The sequence below is a fragment of the Sceloporus occidentalis genome, unplaced genomic scaffold (genome assembly GCF_023333645.1).
Source record: "Sceloporus occidentalis isolate IW3139 unplaced genomic scaffold, rSceOcc1.0.p SCAF_1, whole genome shotgun sequence".
Taxonomy (NCBI): Eukaryota; Metazoa; Chordata; class Lepidosauria; order Squamata; family Phrynosomatidae; genus Sceloporus; species Sceloporus occidentalis.
This window is the reverse complement of record NW_028316981.1, coordinates 105,158,208-105,175,029: the sequence shown is the minus strand read 5'-3', so window position 1 is coordinate 105,175,029 and position 16,822 is coordinate 105,158,208. Positions and strand designations below refer to the sequence as shown.

Here is a 16,822-nt window from a genome sequence, read left to right as displayed (position 1 = left end):
ATTATTCCTACATTGCTCATTTAAAGAAAATCCAAGCGAAGGACAGTTTCATTCCCCATTTTCCATGTGAATGCATGTACCCTGTATTAAACTGTAGTTTTGAGATGGAAGCTATGTCAGAGCTGAATATTTGTGAGGTAACAAGAAGTCTAACTTGTTCTTTCACAGATACTCCCCTTCCTGTCGACAAATAATGACATCATTAAATTCCACACTTCACTACACCAGGCTCTCTCAGTCACCTATCACATCACCAGAAAAATTATAATAATAACTAGTGTATGTTATCTAAATTCATTCATGCAGAATTTTAGTTACCACTTTTATTTAATTCCACAGAGAAACTTGACTCTCCATTTCATTTAAGATGCATTCACTCACATTTGTATTACATCTTTCAGAAGTTCAGCCTCCCTCCCACATTGCAAATGGTAAGGGTCAGGGTGTCACATAATGCAGGAATATGTGAGCTGGAAACTAAAGGAATGTTCTGCTTACCTGATTTGACATATGCTGCAGACTGGCGCTCCTCACTTTTTATCAAGACAGTTCCTCTGGCAAGTGCATAGGCTTTATTCCAGACACTGATTCCTGTACACTGTTCCCTAAGCTCCAAACATGCTACCTTCGCAGAAATTAAATCTGCATGTACTTGAGATGGAGAGCCTGGTGGTGACAGAAGCACTTTTCCTACATGCTCTTGATACCGATCGACATCTATAATAGGAAAAAAATTCATGCTCCAATGCAGCCAGCTGAAATAAGCTATACATAGGTAGTGCCACTAGCAGTCACTGCTTTATTTATTTGTATTGTATGGATTTTTTAAATTGTAAACCATCTCGATTGTCTTTTTGATAGAGAGGCAGGGTAAAAATAAAGTTTTATTATTTATTTATTTATGCGGATACTAAACCTATATTTCATAAGATTTTAGTACAGCATATGATAAAATCAGTTTAACCAATAATATAAAACTATTATTTTTAAACTGAAAATAATTTAAATTGACTAAAATCAAATTAGACAGTATGACAGGTGAAAACAAATTAATTAAAAAGTTCAAAATCAAAACCCATATGCAGATTTGGATAAAACCAATTAGACCCCTCCCAAAGGATTTAATAAAAAGCCATGTTAGGCTTGGCACTGGAATAACATAAGCATTGACAAACTGGATTGATAAAATGAAATTATTCATAGACTCACATCATCTTAGAGTTGGAAGGGACCACAATGGTGATCTTATCCAATTCCTTACCAGGTAGGAACACACAACTAAAGCACTCCTGAAGGAAAATATTTTTACATATTTACTGAGATGAGAGGAACTGACAAGTCACTGTATCATGTTCCATAATTCTCTTGTCTGTTTGATGGATTTAAAGTTGATTTTCATTCATTTTAGTTGTATGATGTTAACTTGTTGAAACTGAATCCTGATATGGATGGCCTATGGGCTAGTGCTTCTGGGAAATGGATAATTTACCTGTTCTGGATGGAGCTGCACTCCTCCCTAGAGATCAAGTGGATACTTGGGTATATCCCTAGAATCATCACTGTAACTGAAGGCCAACATGGACTGTGATTCAGTGTGCCTAGCACCAGCTTCAGATATCTGCCTGCTATGGACATTCCTGGGCAGGGATAATCCAGCCATAGTAGTTCATTCTAATTAGATAACTATAATGCAGTCTATGTGGGTCTTTCCTTGGAGATGATTCAAAAGCTGCATCCAGAAAAAAATTCAACAGCTGGACTACTGAAAAGAACATTGCACAGAAACCATGCTACAAGAGATTTAAACCAGTTGCGCTGATTGCTGATATGTTTCTAATCTGAAATCAAGGGACTGGTGATGATATTCAAAGGCCTAAATTGCTTCGGAGAGTGCCTTTCCCTATATATACACCTCATCTGAGGTTTGACATTTCCTATAAGGGCCACCTTCTGTGCTGCAGAAGTGGAAACAACATAATGTGAGAGGAGGCCTTTTTTGCTGTGATACCCTGGTTGTGGAATAGCTTTTCCTCAGAAGCCCAATTGATGAATACTGGTGTTGTTACAGCACCAAGTAAAACATGGCTTTTTATTAAAGCTTTTGGGAGCTAATTGATTTCCTCCAAACCTGTAATGTGCATGATTTTTAATTGTCCTAATCTGTTTTACCTAGTTTAAATGGTCATGTTTTTACTGGTTGAATTTTAAAATACACTATTCATTTGTTTAAACAATTGTTTTACTGTTTTAAGGTCTAAACACACTGCAGAAATAATCAAGTTTGAGACCGCTTTAACTGCCCTGGCTCAATGCTAAGGAATTCTGGGAACTGTAGTTTTGTGAACCATTTAGCCTTCTCTGTCTGCCCTGGTACCATAATAAACTACAATTCCCAGTCTAGAGATTAAGTCTATACTAAATTGCTTTAAATTGGACAAATCAATGTTATGTTTCCCTACCCTGAAACCTTTAGATATAGGATGGGATATTTTATAAAAGAAATAAATAACAATTTGACGACTTTGACTGAAGAACTTAAAATGCCATAGATATAACACTTACTAAAACTTATTTCTAAAGAAAGGGGAGGGAATAGGCCGTGAGCACAAGTGAAAAGCATAGAATGCCTAATCTGATACCATTTGCAAATTACAGGTCTCAACAAGTGAGAAAATTCAGTGCCTATGTAACTGAGAAAAAAATCATTTTCCTGTCTAATTAATCTTACCATTCATCAAGGGATTAAAGTCAAGTATAGAAAGCATACTCACCAGTATTTCGTTTGCAGATCCAGTGGGCTTTTTTATTACAGTGCAAACCAACCAAGCTGCGTTTGGAAATTTTCACACAATACACAGTATTTTCCTGGATTGGGTGAGATAGCTGAAGCCTTTTCAGTTCAGTTGTAATAAAACAAAATAAGGAGAGAAAATTCTGGAGACACTATTGCAATAATGATATCTACATGACTTCAAATATAAGGTATGACCAGTTTTTGAATCCCTGATCAGCCATAAAAGCCCACTGATTGACCTTGGCCAAATCACACACTCTTGGCCTTAAAGGTAGGCAAAGACAAATGCTCTAAGAACAAAATTTGCCAAGAAAACCCAATGATATGTTTGACTTAGGGTTGCTATAAGTTTGAAATAACTTGAAGGCACATAACAACAAGTGTGTGTGTGTGGTGGGAGAACACTCAACATGTACAAACTGCCTTAATGGCTCTAGTGTGCTCTTCAATTTCTGATTTCTAGTACAGTGCCTAACTCTCAGCTCCCCTCTACTACCTAAAGCTGACAATACTCTTTGGCATTTAAAACCTTTTTAAAATCCTCTGGTAATATGAATGACTGCAATCATTTCCTATAATGATAACCCAGCAGCATATTGCACTACTAAGATTACAAGTCAGAGCTGGGGCTCAGGCAATTTTCTATTTTCCATATGCCACAGAGAAGACCCCTTAGGTTGCAGCAAAAATCAGTCTTCTTACATTGCTGCTGCCTACCCAAATCTAGCATTCAGTTGCATACCATAGGCCTTTGTTCTATGAGTTTCCATATAGCTACATTGCATTAATTTTTTAAAAAATCCCATATGAACTAAGACCAATTGCAAAGGGCACCAATTCTCTTTTCTACTATATTCTGCTACTGTTTTTCACAGGCAAACTATATTCCTGGATTTCTTAATTATTTTCTATAGTTTATTCACAGATCTGCTCAAGGAGAGGAAAAAATCTAACATCATTTATGTAAGAGTGACTAACCAAACAGAAACATTAGGGAAAAACATGTAGGTGTGTGCACATGTTTGCAGGTGAAATATAAAGGTAAAGGTAGTCCTTTGATATGAATGTTTAGTCGTAATGGGGGGCATAGGGGGCGGTGCTCATCTCTGTTACTAAGCCTAAGAGCCAGTGTTGTCCAAAGATGACTCCGGTGGCCAGCATGACTGCACCAAATACCTTTCCACCAAAGTGGTACCTATTTATCTACTTGCATTGGCATGCTTTCGAACTGCTAGATTGGTAGAAGCTGGGACTAGTGATGGGAACTCACCCCATCAACCAGCACTCAGGCATTGATCTGCTAACCTTCTAAGCCATGCATCCCTGGGTAAAATATTTACTGATAGATTTCCAAATGTTTCTTGCTTCAGTGGGAAGAAGATTTTTAAAAACTCTATGCCATGGCTGGTCTTGTGCTAATTGCTTATTTCTCAACCTGTATTCCCCCATCTGTAAAACTACAGCACTATCTGGTTATTTTTAACCAGGTCTTTGCTGCAGTGTCCTAGCCAATTTTAGTTAGTTATGTAGTGTCAAGTTAGCCTAAACTTATTTTAACCCTAAGAATGAGAGACCTCCAAGAGGCCCTTTTATTAACACAAGTCTTACAAACTCAGGGCATAGCTTCCCTGGTGGATTCAATTCATTTGTATTGCAGTTTTATATTTTCCCCACTGCCTCCAAGTTTATTGAGCATTGCCTTCTTTACCAAGAGTAATCTCATCACTTGATGTGTCCAAAGTATGATAGCTTGAGTTTGGTTATCTTGGCTCCTAGTGAGAGTTCAGACTTTATTTGCTCTCAGAATCATTCATTTGTCTCTTTGGAGGCACATGGTATCCACAGAACTCTCCTTCAGAACATTTCAAATTAGCTCATTCCTTTCCTGCCATTCTTCACAGTACAACTTTCACATCCTTACACAGCAATCAGATCCTGACTTTGGTATTCAATTATATATCCTTCACTTCAGGATCTCATCAAGTTCCCTCAGCATTTCCCTTCCAAATCTAAGGAGTGAAGCAGACGGGCAAGAAGGAGCAGCCAGAGGCCGTTCCAGCCCAAATCGGGCTAGTACTGCAGCAACCATATGGTCAGCTCCCAAAGCGGGCTGCCACCACAGTCCCAAGCTGCACAGGCCAAGAGTCAATCTAAATCAACTCCTTATTAGGCCAGCTTTTTGTGGCTTGGCACAACCAGAAGGTGCTTTATTTGGCCCGTCCGCTTTGGGCTCTAGTCTTCTTCTTCTGATTTCTTGTACTCTTCTCCATTTTGATTTCCATTTTGATTTATGACAGCCAATGTATGGGAAATCTTCACCATTTATTTTAACATTATGTAAGCCTTCTGTGGTCATTAGCTTTATCTTCTTGATATTCTACTGCACCCCTGTGTTTTGCACTTTCCTCCTTAACTGTCATCAGTAGTCACTCCAAATGTTTGTTGTTTCTGTCAGTAATATCTGTGTAATCTTCTTCTCTGTGTGTTTTTCCTTCAGTTTTCACACCTCCTTCCCCCCAGTCTAATCCTGCTTTCCACATTAGATGTTCTTAATACAAATTAAAGTGACAGGATGCACTCTTGCAGGATTCCCTTGCAAATAGAGATCAACCTGTTTATCCATATTTTGTCCTGACAGTGCCCTTTTGTCCAGTGCATAGGTGACACCCCTCAACAATTACATGTTTTGGCCTTTCACAAAGATCCAGTTTTTCATGATCGAAGGTTTTGGTGTAATCCGAAGCATAGGTTTTCTTCTGAAATTCTTGAGCACATTCCATTAGCCAGATGTGTATAATACTATGGTAAATCATTGACATATATCATATCAAGTTATTCATGGTCTACATTAAATAAATTACTTTGTTTCTTGAGTCAATATTTTGTTTCTGGATCTGGTTGATAGATCTCATTATTCTAATAAAAAAATATATAAAATATAAAAAGAAAAAAGAAAACAGATTTCACAAACTGAAAGTTGGTGAAAGCATTTGAGTGAATCTGTGACAATACAAGTGCTTTTCATATGAACGTCTTACCAAGGGAGGCTCATATTTGCTTGGGTTCCTTCAGACCATGAAAAGCGGTCTGTTGCTTCCAAATTATTCAATCCAATCCAAAAATCATCCAAAGTTAAGTCTAAAATCCAGTCCTGTGGTGGTGGGGGGGGGGGGGGAAGAAAATTTAAGTGGATTTCTTGGACAAACATCAGAGAAAAAACTTGATCATTCAGATCTCAAATAATCTAGGTTTATCCTTCTTATCTACTTGCATTGTATTCTAGATATTTCTGAAGACATTAATGTTCCCAGTTTATATGGGAGCCCTGGTGGCGCAGTGGTTAAATGCCTGTACTGCAGCCATTCACTCGAAACCACAAGGTTGCGAGTTCAAGACCAGCAAAAGGGCCCAAGCTTGACTCAGGCTTGCATCCTTCTGAGGTCGCCAAAATGAGTACCCAGACTGTTGGGGGCAAATTAGCTTAATTGCTAATTAGCTTACTTGCTGTTCACCGCTATGATCTTTGGAATAGCGGTATATAAATAAAACAAATTATTATTAAATTATTATATGAAATGTTGTGATCTCTTATGAGAGAACTGAGACTAAAATCCCATCTTGAGATAAAAGTAGAATATAAATTCAATAAATCTGGAAGTTCTGGTTCCTCGCGTTTTGCTCAGTGAGGTGGACAAATCTGAGTTAACAACTCATAGTTGGAATTGACTCTGAATTATGTTGGATTGCAGTAGTTACCTGGGATATTAGCCGGCTTTTAGGAAGGAGAAGATGGGACCAATTAAGAGAGAGTCAAAGAATCAATCGATCACTTTATTTATATCCCACTTTTTCCTCAAGAGTGTGACTCAAGGTGGATTACAAAATAAAAAGAACTACAAGTAAAATCAAATATAGCCAAAAACACAGAAAGTGTAAGATTAAAATAATATTGAACTGGCTATAGAATTAAACTTTACATAATATTAATTTAAAAACATAGAATTGAAAGGGGTCTAAAGGTAGCTTCCTTTAGCAATTTGTAGAGAAAAGCGCTCAGTGAAATGAAATGAGCAGGAAATGAGCAGGAGCATAAATCCCTGAGACTAACATCAGTAAAACACAAGACAAGCAAGCAGAGGCTGCTCCTTGCCACCCGTCTGCTTTGGGCCAATGTTTGACTAAAGCAGTATTTTGCAAAAAATTACATTCTAGATATTTCATATTTTATAAATTACTCTTATATAGCTCAAAATAGCACTATCTGGCCTACTGCTACAAAATGTATATCTACAAATTTTGCAATAGGTTTTTAACTAATACAGTAGATTTAAGGAATAATGAGGAAGAAAACAAGCATCACACAAAAAAGTGGATGTATGTCTAAAAGAATTATTAATCCTACTCAGGTTTACAGAAATTACATTTATATAAACTTAGACATATACAACTTACTTTTTCCTCAGAACTAGTGAATGTTACTAATTCTGTATATCTATATTTTTTGCAAAACCTTAATGCTTCCGTCCAAGTTCCCTTTTGATTTGCTTCAATGCAATAACAGTTTCCATTCCAATAATGCCAGCAGGGAGCCTGAGGACAGTGCAGTTTGAACCTGTCTGTAGATGTAGGGGGGAAAGGTTATTTAATTGTAATAGTCTAACTAAATGAAGTTCTCTTTTCTTTATGCAGGTATCTGTTATCTCCCCACTGCACACTGCATATGCACTTTTCAGTCAGCTAGTCTGTATGTTTTAGCTTGTATTTTTTAACTTTGTTTTAATTGTTTTTATATTGATGTATTGATTGATTGTTGTTACAATTTGTATATTGTATACAACCATGTTACCCGCTTTGATCTACCCAGGAAAAGCGGGCTACAAATAAATGATTTATTATTATTTATGCCCACTTATGTCTTGAAGGTCCAAAGCCCTTACACATTGACTAAGATTGCCTTTAAAGAAAAGGGGAAGAAAACAAAAATGAAAACAAATATTGACTTAAACCACAACTAAAGACGGTTCACTTAATCGACTGGATTTATCTATGGCCTCAAGCAGATGGCGCAAAAGGAGTGGCCACACGCTGCTACCGCCCCATTGCTGTGGGACCGTGGCAACTGCCTGGTCCCAATCTAAGCCGCCACCGAAAAGGAACGTCTTTTTTCCTGCTCCTTTTGGTCCTGCTCTTCCAGGTTGGGGTCAGCTCAGTTCACCTTCTGGGCTTGTTCAGGAAGTGCGTGGTGTAAATGGCACGCCCCCAATGCAGCTTGACGGCAGCCCTTTTGGCCTGTCTGTTTGAGACCTATGTATTAACACATCATTCAACAACTGAGTGAATGTGTCTACTCTAACCAACAGAATTCTAGCCATTTTGTGTATGTATACTCTGCAACTACTGCATCCTATTTTTAACTTCAAAAAGTTTCCACTTTTCTTTTGCACAACGGATGTTAAAGGGGAAGACTGATCCAAAGAAACAGAAAATGAAATAGTCAAAAGTAATACAGATTTAAAAAATTAGGTGTCCTCTAATTATACTTATTATTCTCTCAAGTTAGGTCAATGTACAATTCTGCTCCTTCTTGTTTACTATGTGGACTGCAAAGTTAACCTGTGGTTAAAGAGCCCCATGAACCAAGAACAAAAACTAGTTTTTCTTCAATTTTCTCCTGTGACTTTAAAATCCATTTCTGTGAAAACAATATTGGAGGGGGTCCAAGTATGTTATTATGGTATTGCCAAACAAAAGAAACAATGAAACTTACGTATCCTTTGGGTTCACTTCCATTGCTGGGATGGGACACACACAGAGGCAAAGATGCTTCTTGTGTGATAAGGTTCTTTCCAGTCCAAGTATAACTCCATCAAAGATGGAGCACCTTCACCTGTACACTCTGCCCAGTACAATCAGGTCCTCTGGGAAATGTTTACGCCAATCCACCAGGACTAGACTTGTAATGGTTTCCAAGAGGACTTTTTCATCTGCTACCCCTAGACTGTGGAATGATCTGCCTGAGGAGATACGACAGCTGAGAATGCTGACTGCATTTAGAACAACATTAAAGACATATCTTTTCCGACAGGCCTACCCAGTCAATTTAAATGATGACTTTTTAACTGGTATGTTTTAAAGAATGTATTATGCGAGTGTATTTTAATGGTTTTACAGTGGTGTTGTTGTTGTTATGTTTTGTATTTTAACATGCTGTACTCTTAACTCAAGCCTCAAGGAGAAAAGAAATCATCATCATCATCATCATCATCTCCCATTATGAAAAAATACTGCACAGTGTTGATATATATCATAAGAGGCATTTTACCGATATGTGAATTTGTGCCAACAGAAAAGCCTTGTCATGAAACATCCTACAAGGCTACTTGCTTTGCCAAGCAAAACAAGTCATACATAGAAGCATAGAATTGGATGATTGGAGAGACCTTGATAAAATCATGTATCCTGGAAATGGTTGAACCAGTTTGTTTTGTAGTAGAGAAAGAAGCATGAAGAAGGGCCTCTGTCAAATGTCATCATCTGTTTGAATCTAGTGACTGCTCTCAGTGCAGTCAGCTCACAGTTTACATCCCAGGTGTACATTTTCACATTTTATCTCAACTCGCTGCTTTCTGCACTGACATGTGCTGGCATTTAACACTATAGCAACAATCCTGAAACAAGTATTTATTGCTGTGAAAATTGTTCATTTCATCACAGCCAGGACCTTAAATAACTACCTTTTCATAGGTTTTGTCAAAAACAGGAGCAGAATATGAAGTTCTTCTTTACTACCCAGAAGTTCTCTGACTTTCCAGAGGACAAATATGAACAGGATATAGGAGAGAGGTATAGGGATCATAATGCAAACATACATTGCATAATGCAGAGCACCAAAGGTTTTCAGAGGAAAATCAGTGTGTGCTTTATAGAATATACCAAAGCCTTTGATTATGTAGAGATTTTGAAAAATATGGATTACCTTTAAAGAAATGAATATGCTACAAAATTTTCTGTCTTGATGCATAAAAGAGGCTATAATCAGAACAGAATATGGAGAAATGGGATAGTTTCCACTTGGCAAAGGGGTCAGGCAAGCCTTTAGTTTATCATCCCATTTCTTTAGCTTGTGCACTGAACATGCCATACGAAAAGCAGGATTAGATTTGGAGGAAGGAGGCATGAAAGATACAGGAAACATAAACATTATATAATATGCAGATGACACCATACAACTAGCAGACAATAGCTCAGATTTCAAGCAGACTACTGAAAGTCAAGGAAGAAAGTGCAAAGACAGGTTTACAGTTGAACATTTAAAAAACAAGCAAAAATAATAACCACAGTGGATTTACATAACTTTAATGCTGATGAAGACACTGAAATAGTTCAAAATTTCCCATACCTTGGCTAGTCATTAATCAAAATTGAAACTACAGTCAAAAAATCAGAATAATACTAGGAAGAGCAGCTATGAAAGAACTAGACAAGATCTTGAAGTGAAAAGATTTATCATCGAAAACTTAAGTTATGAGTGCCCAAACCATTATATTTCTAATATCTGTGTATGACTGTAATAGCTGGAGAGTGAAGAAAGCTAATAGGAAGAAAATAAAATAAGTTGAAATGGGGTACTGGAGATGAGTTCTATGGATACCATGAATGGCTAAATAGATTAATAAATGGACCCTAGAGCAAATCAGGCCTGAATTCTCCTTAGAAGTCAAGATGATTAAACTAAGACTGTTAGTTTTTTGTGGCTTTATTCCTGACATTTCACCAGCATCTGTGGCTGGCATATTCTTTTCTCTGAAGGAAAACCCACAAAAATCCTATGGATGCCTTTGACTTCACATGAGACTGTTATACTTTGGCCATATCATGAGAAGAAATGACTCATTAGGAAAGGCATGATAAGACAGGAGACATTAGAAAAAGAGGAAGATAGCATTCCAGATGGATAGATTCAGTCAAGGAAGTTGCATTCCTGAGTCTGCAAGACCTGAGCAGGGCTGTTGAAGATAGGATGATTTGGAGGTTTAGCATTCATAGGATTGCCATATGTTGATGTTGATTTGACTTAATGGCAGTTAACAACAGAGTTACTTTGCAGATTCTGTGTAGTTTCTTAATTCTTTAAAGGCTAATTACCTTCATAGGAAGATATGCACAAGATGTAGAGAAATCATTGTATATCTCCAGCACCCTTAGTTCCAACAACCACAAGGCCTTTCTAAGTAATAGTTATGTGCCCAAAAGGACACCTAGTCTTAGCTTCTAGAATAGATAGACACTTAATGGAGACAAATGGACATATTTAATTTTATCAATCAATAACAAAAAGAAAATAAAGCATCTTGTTTCAGATTTATGCCCTCACTCACATAGATCGAAATGAGTTATGCTGAGCTAAGAACATAAATTAGATACTACTGAAACACTGACATTACAATTCTTAGGACATTTACAATCCAGCAGTCTTTGGGGGGGATTTTCTAGTTTAGAGGTTTTAAATAACATGTAGTGGAGATTTAGATTCCTTTATTTTTGGATACCAAGGAGTTTTTACAACCGGGAAGGGGGGGGGGGGCTCAGTTCAGGTTCAAACATATCTCCAAAATATGTATAATAAATTGGACTGTTTTTCACTAAGATGATACAGATGTATGCACAGGCGATACCACTTCTCAACTTGTGGGTCTTAGCCCCTTTGGGGGTCAAATGACCCTTTCACTGGGGTCACCTAAGACTATCGGAAAACACATATTTCTGATAGTCTTAGGGACCGATACACCGCTCCTCTATCCATTGGGAGTCACCACAACATGAGGAACTGTATTAAAGGGTTGTGGCATTAGGAAGGATGACAACTACAGAAATAGAGTAGGGGTTCCCAACCTGGGGTGCCACTACCCCTGGGGGTGCAAGATGGGATTTCAGGGGATGTGACAAAAGTGGGCTGTGTCCTTGAGTGAAGAGTCACAAGTCATCAGTCAATTTTTTTCTGAATAAATTAGAATCTGATTGCTTGATTTAGATTGAAATTTTACTCACCGAGTTAAAAGCTTATTGTTTTAAGCATTTTGTTCGCCGGCAGTATTGTATGTGGTTCAAATTGTGGTTCAAAACTTAGAAATTAGACTTCTTCATCTTCAAATGTGACTCGTCACTTCAGCTGTCATCCCAGGGGGATGCGACAGCCAGGAGCACCCATTATCACCCATTATACTTGAACCGGGCTCTACAGGCGAATGGTTATTCCAGCTCAGACATCAGAAGGGCTGCCAGGCCCAGGAAAACCCAGAGGAGTGAAGACAAGCAGCCACCCAAAGGGAAGGTATTTTTACCATACATCAAAGGAGTCACAGACAGAAGAGGCAAAGTGGTGAGGAAGCACAACCTTCAAATGGTTTACAAACTGACGAAGAAATTCCAGCAAATGCTACACTCAGCCAAGGACCAGAGAGACCCTCTCACAATCGCAGGAGTTTACCGCATACCATGCAGCTGCGGACAAGTCTACATAGGGACCACCAAACGCAGTGTGCAAACAAGAATCAAGGAACACGAGAGACACTGCAGACTGGGCCAGCCAGAAAAATCAGTAGTAGCAGAACATGCCACAAACCATCCTGGGCATAAAATACTGTTTGAAAACACTGAAGTTCTGGACCATGCCAACCACTACCATGTCAGGACGCACAGGGAAGCCATTGAAATTCACAAAACACCTGGACAATTTCAACCGGAAAGAAGAAACCCTTAAAGTGAACAAAAAATAAAGGAAACAAAAGTCCTGAGGAACAGCAAAATAAGGACTCAGCAAATGCAAATGGGAAACCATTCAGAGTCAGGGACTTTCCCAGCAGATAATGATCACCAATTAGCAGACACTAATCCTCTTTTGCATTAGCCTCCCAGCCTGAGGCTGGCCATCAGCACAGAACAATACACATGCAAATCACTCCTGCATTCCCAGGTTCACACAACATATATATACCCAACTTTTTCCAGGCAAGCATTCTCTGAAGATGCCAGCCACAGATGCTGGCGAAACATCAGAAAGAAACTCTGCTAGAACATGGCCACATAGCCCAAAAAACCCACAAAAAACTATGGATGCCGGCCATGAAAGCCTTCAACTTCACCCATTATCAGCTTTGGCTGATTCGCCAGCTACGACCCTTCCTGGAACGGGAAAACCTAGAAATGGTTATACATTCACTAGTAACCTCTCATCTCGATTTCTGCAATGCGCTCTACATGGGGCAATCCTCATGTCACGTTCAGAAGCTGCAATTGGTACAAAATATGGCAACCAGATTGATGACAGGGAGTTCCAAATTTGAACCTATTACACCTATCTTAAAATCCCTACACTGGCTGCCCATTAGCTTCCGGGCACAGTACAGTGGGCCCTCGCCTTACGCGGGGATCCGTTCCGGATCCCTCTGCGTAAGGCGAATTCTGCCTATGCTCAAGCCCCATTATAAACAATGGGGCTCGTGCACGGCGGCGCACAGGGCGCAAACGCCCATTCAATTGAATGGGACGCGCTGCCCCTTCCGCCCCCGCAGCTTGAGTGCGTATGCTCAAGCCACGTAAAGTGCGCCCGCGTATGACGCAGGCGCGCTGTATAAGGTGTTGGTTATTACCTATAAAGCCCTGCATGGCTTGGGCCCAGCTTACCTGAGGGAACGCCTCTTCCCATACAATCCTTCCCGCACTCTCAGGTCCTCTGGGAAGAAGCTACTGCAGTTAGAGAGAACTAGACTGACGGCGACTTCCCAGAGGACATTTGGAATGACCTGCCGGATGAAATCCGCCATCTAACATCTTTGGAGGCCTTGAAGAAGGCAATAAAAACGGATCTTTTCCAGCAGGCCTTCCCAAACTGATCTCCTCAGAATTTTCACTCTCCATTGGTTTAGCTGTTTAGCCACCGGACTTTGCTCTCAATCTATTTTATTAACCATTTTATTGGGAATTGGTTTTAATGGTATTTTAGGGTGTGAGGGAGATTGGGGAACTAGGATCTAATATGTCCTGTTATGCTTTTATCTATTGATAGTCATGTTTGATTTTATTGGTTTTGTTTGTTGTTACCTGCCTCGATCCAATACAGGGAGAGGCAGGATACAAACAAACAAACAAACAAATATTATTATTAATGTTACTTTTTAGGGAAGTGACTATTAATCAAACATTTTCTAGAGATGTAGGACATAGAAAAGGTTGACATGACTTGACCTGAAGGCAGTTAAAAGCAACATCATAATCATCATCATCAACAACAACGTGTGGGATCTTCTGCCAGAGGTATAATTTGTGAGGTATGTGTAGGGCTGCCATAATTGTCCACTTTTACCAGGGACAAAATGTAGGACAAATTCAAGACCAAACTGTAGGGCAACTGCAGGACAAAACTCAGCTCAAAATGTAGGACATTTAAGGTCCACCATTTTTCTTCAATGTCCTACATTTTGGGCTGAGTTTTGTCCTGCAGTTGTCTTACAGTTTGGTCTTGAATTTGTTCCACATTTTGTCCCTGGTAAAAGTGGACAATTATGGCAACCCTAGGTATGTGGGATCCTCCACTAGATTCTAAGTATACCACCAATCTACAAATCTATTACAGTAGGATACCACATGATAGAGATAGGGCAGTAAGGCTGTATCAGACTGATATAATGCTGAATCCACTCTGAGCTTCTTTACTAAGCAATAGCAGGGAATTAAGTTCCACAAACAGCATGCCCACAGAGGTTAGTTTGACTACAACTCCCAGAAGTCTCTAACAAGTATTATCCATGTTGACTGATGGGTTGGTTATAGGGAATATAGTCCAAAAAGTGACCTTTCCAACCTGGGCAACCTCTACCATATCTACCTCGTTGTATTAACTCTTCTCATTCATTCAAACATTTAGAAATTTTTAAGAGGCCTAAGAATAAAACAATGTATGGTTTCTGTCAGCTGACCTGCCGTTTTAAAATTCACACAGCTAAACAGAAAGTGATAGAAAAATGCAGATAATAACTATAAAAAGTCATTTATATTATAGAATGCAGTTTAATAACATAGTTAAATTCAATAAGAAGTGCAAAAACATCTCATTAATGGTTTTGATGTATTAGAGGGTTATGTATGATGTTGTTGGTCTTGTGATGTTTTTGTGGTGTTTATATATGTACTATGTAGGTTTTATTATGTTGTGTGGTATTTATGTTGTTTTAAGCTCCAGTAAACACCCTTTTTAATATGTAGAGAGATGTAGTAGCCCATTCCAGACTAACTGAAAAAGAGAAGTTGGCAGCATGAGCTTGTCTAGACTTCAGTCTGCTTCCTCAGGTGCGTTTGGGCTTGAGTCCAGGAAAGCCCATGCTGCCAACTTCTTTCTTTCAGTTAGTCTCAAAGGTGCTACAAGATCTCACTACATGCTGTTTCTACAGACTCACACAGCTATATCTTTCAACCCCCTTTTTAATGTTCATTAATCTAGAGAGCAAGTGTGGCACAGTGATTTGAACGTTGGCCTATGACTCTGGGGACCATGGTTCAAATCCCAGCTCAGCCATGGGCAAGTCACACTCTCTCAGCCTCAGAAAGTGACAGTGTGGCAAACCTCCTCTGAAGAAACGTCCCAAGTAACCCCTGTGAAAGGTTCACCATGAGACAGAAATGACTTTGAAGGAACACTGCAACCCCCCCCCCCCAATTTTTAATTGTTTAACACACTCATACAAGAAAAAACAATCCCTCTTATGTGTGTGTGTTTGTGAGCTATATATGTATGTACATATATATATATATATATATATATGTTGTATAGAAAACAAAAAAAGACGATTAGGAATACTCTTTGTGTGTATGTATATGTACACACACACACATATATATACAAAACACACACACACACACAGAGTACTGTATTCCTAATTGTTCCCTCCCCCCCCCTTTTTTTTTTTTTTTAAATAAAGCATTCCTGGTAACTCTTTGTCTGGCCGAAGGCTGTGGAATTCTGGGAGCTGGAGTTGTCCCACAAGTTAAACTCCCAACTCCCACAATTCCATAGCCAAAGCGCTGGCAAAACGGGTTATGTCTACAGTGTGGATTTTAGGGCTTTTAGGCAGCAGCGGCCCCTCTTCGCCTTTTTGTGCGCTTGTTTAAGCCAAGGTCCTCCACAGCGCAGCCCTTTCGCTCCCCCAAGGTTTACCTTCGCTCCCCCACCCTCCGCCCGCCGCCATTAATGGCGCCTCAACACCCACGACGACGAGGAGGAGGAGGACCGCCATGGTGCTCCCAGCTCCCCTGGCCTCGCGCGCCCCCTTCACATTCCCCAACGGCTGCCACAAACCCCTCTCCTCCCCCCAAGAGACCACTCACGTTTGCGCTGTTTATTCAGCCTCTATCACTCTCTCAGCCTCAGGGGAAGGCGCATATATATATATATGCCTTCCCCTGAGGCTGAGAGAGTGATACACACACACACACACACACACGGCAAACCCCCTCTGGAGGAAAAAAACAGGGTGGCCACACTTGGTCCTCCTTTTCCAGGACCAGCCCTACACACAGTTCAACTTTAATGTACTATTTTCTGTATGCTATTAAATATATATATATACACACATTGTGTGTGTGTGTGTTTGTGTTTTTTTTAATGTTGGGAGCCTCCTTGAGAGTCCCAGTTTTGGGGAAAGGGTGGTATTATATTATTATTATTATTATTATTATTATTAAATCATAACAATTAATCATAATAATTATTTAATTGTTGAATAACAACAATTGTGTGTGTGTGTATATATATATATATATGTTATAATTATATATATTATAAATATATATTATATGAAAAGGGTGGTATATTATTATTAAATACTATACCACCCTTTTCACACACACACACACACACACACATATATATATATATATATATATAATACATATATTATAAATATATATTATATGAAAAGAGTGGTGTATTATTATTATTAAATAATAATAATAATATACCACCCTTTTCATATA

The 16,822-nt window shown here is 38.9% G+C and overlaps 1 protein-coding gene across 8 annotated transcripts in view; it reads right to left on the bottom strand.

The window, feature by feature from the left end:
- Positions 1 to 16,037, bottom strand: part of LOC149321921 (uncharacterized) — a 174,801-nt gene extending 158,764 nt beyond the window's left edge. For all 8 annotated transcript variants that reach the window (XR_016281860.1, XM_089531403.1, XM_089531422.1 and 5 more), the window contains exons 1-5: positions 16,005 to 16,037; positions 7,247 to 7,410; positions 5,833 to 5,945; positions 2,772 to 2,890; positions 499 to 717 (exon numbers count right to left, since the gene is read on the bottom strand). Coding sequence is in view for 7 of the 8 variants with exons in the window: in XM_089531403.1 (XP_089387529.1) it covers positions 499 to 717; positions 2,772 to 2,890; positions 5,833 to 5,945; positions 7,247 to 7,410; positions 16,005 to 16,035 (646 nt within the window). In the remaining variant the exon portion in view is untranslated. The remainder of the gene's footprint in view (positions 1 to 498; positions 718 to 2,771; positions 2,891 to 5,832; positions 5,946 to 7,246; positions 7,411 to 16,004) is intronic.
- Between the last annotated feature and the right edge of the window lie 785 nt (positions 16,038 to 16,822).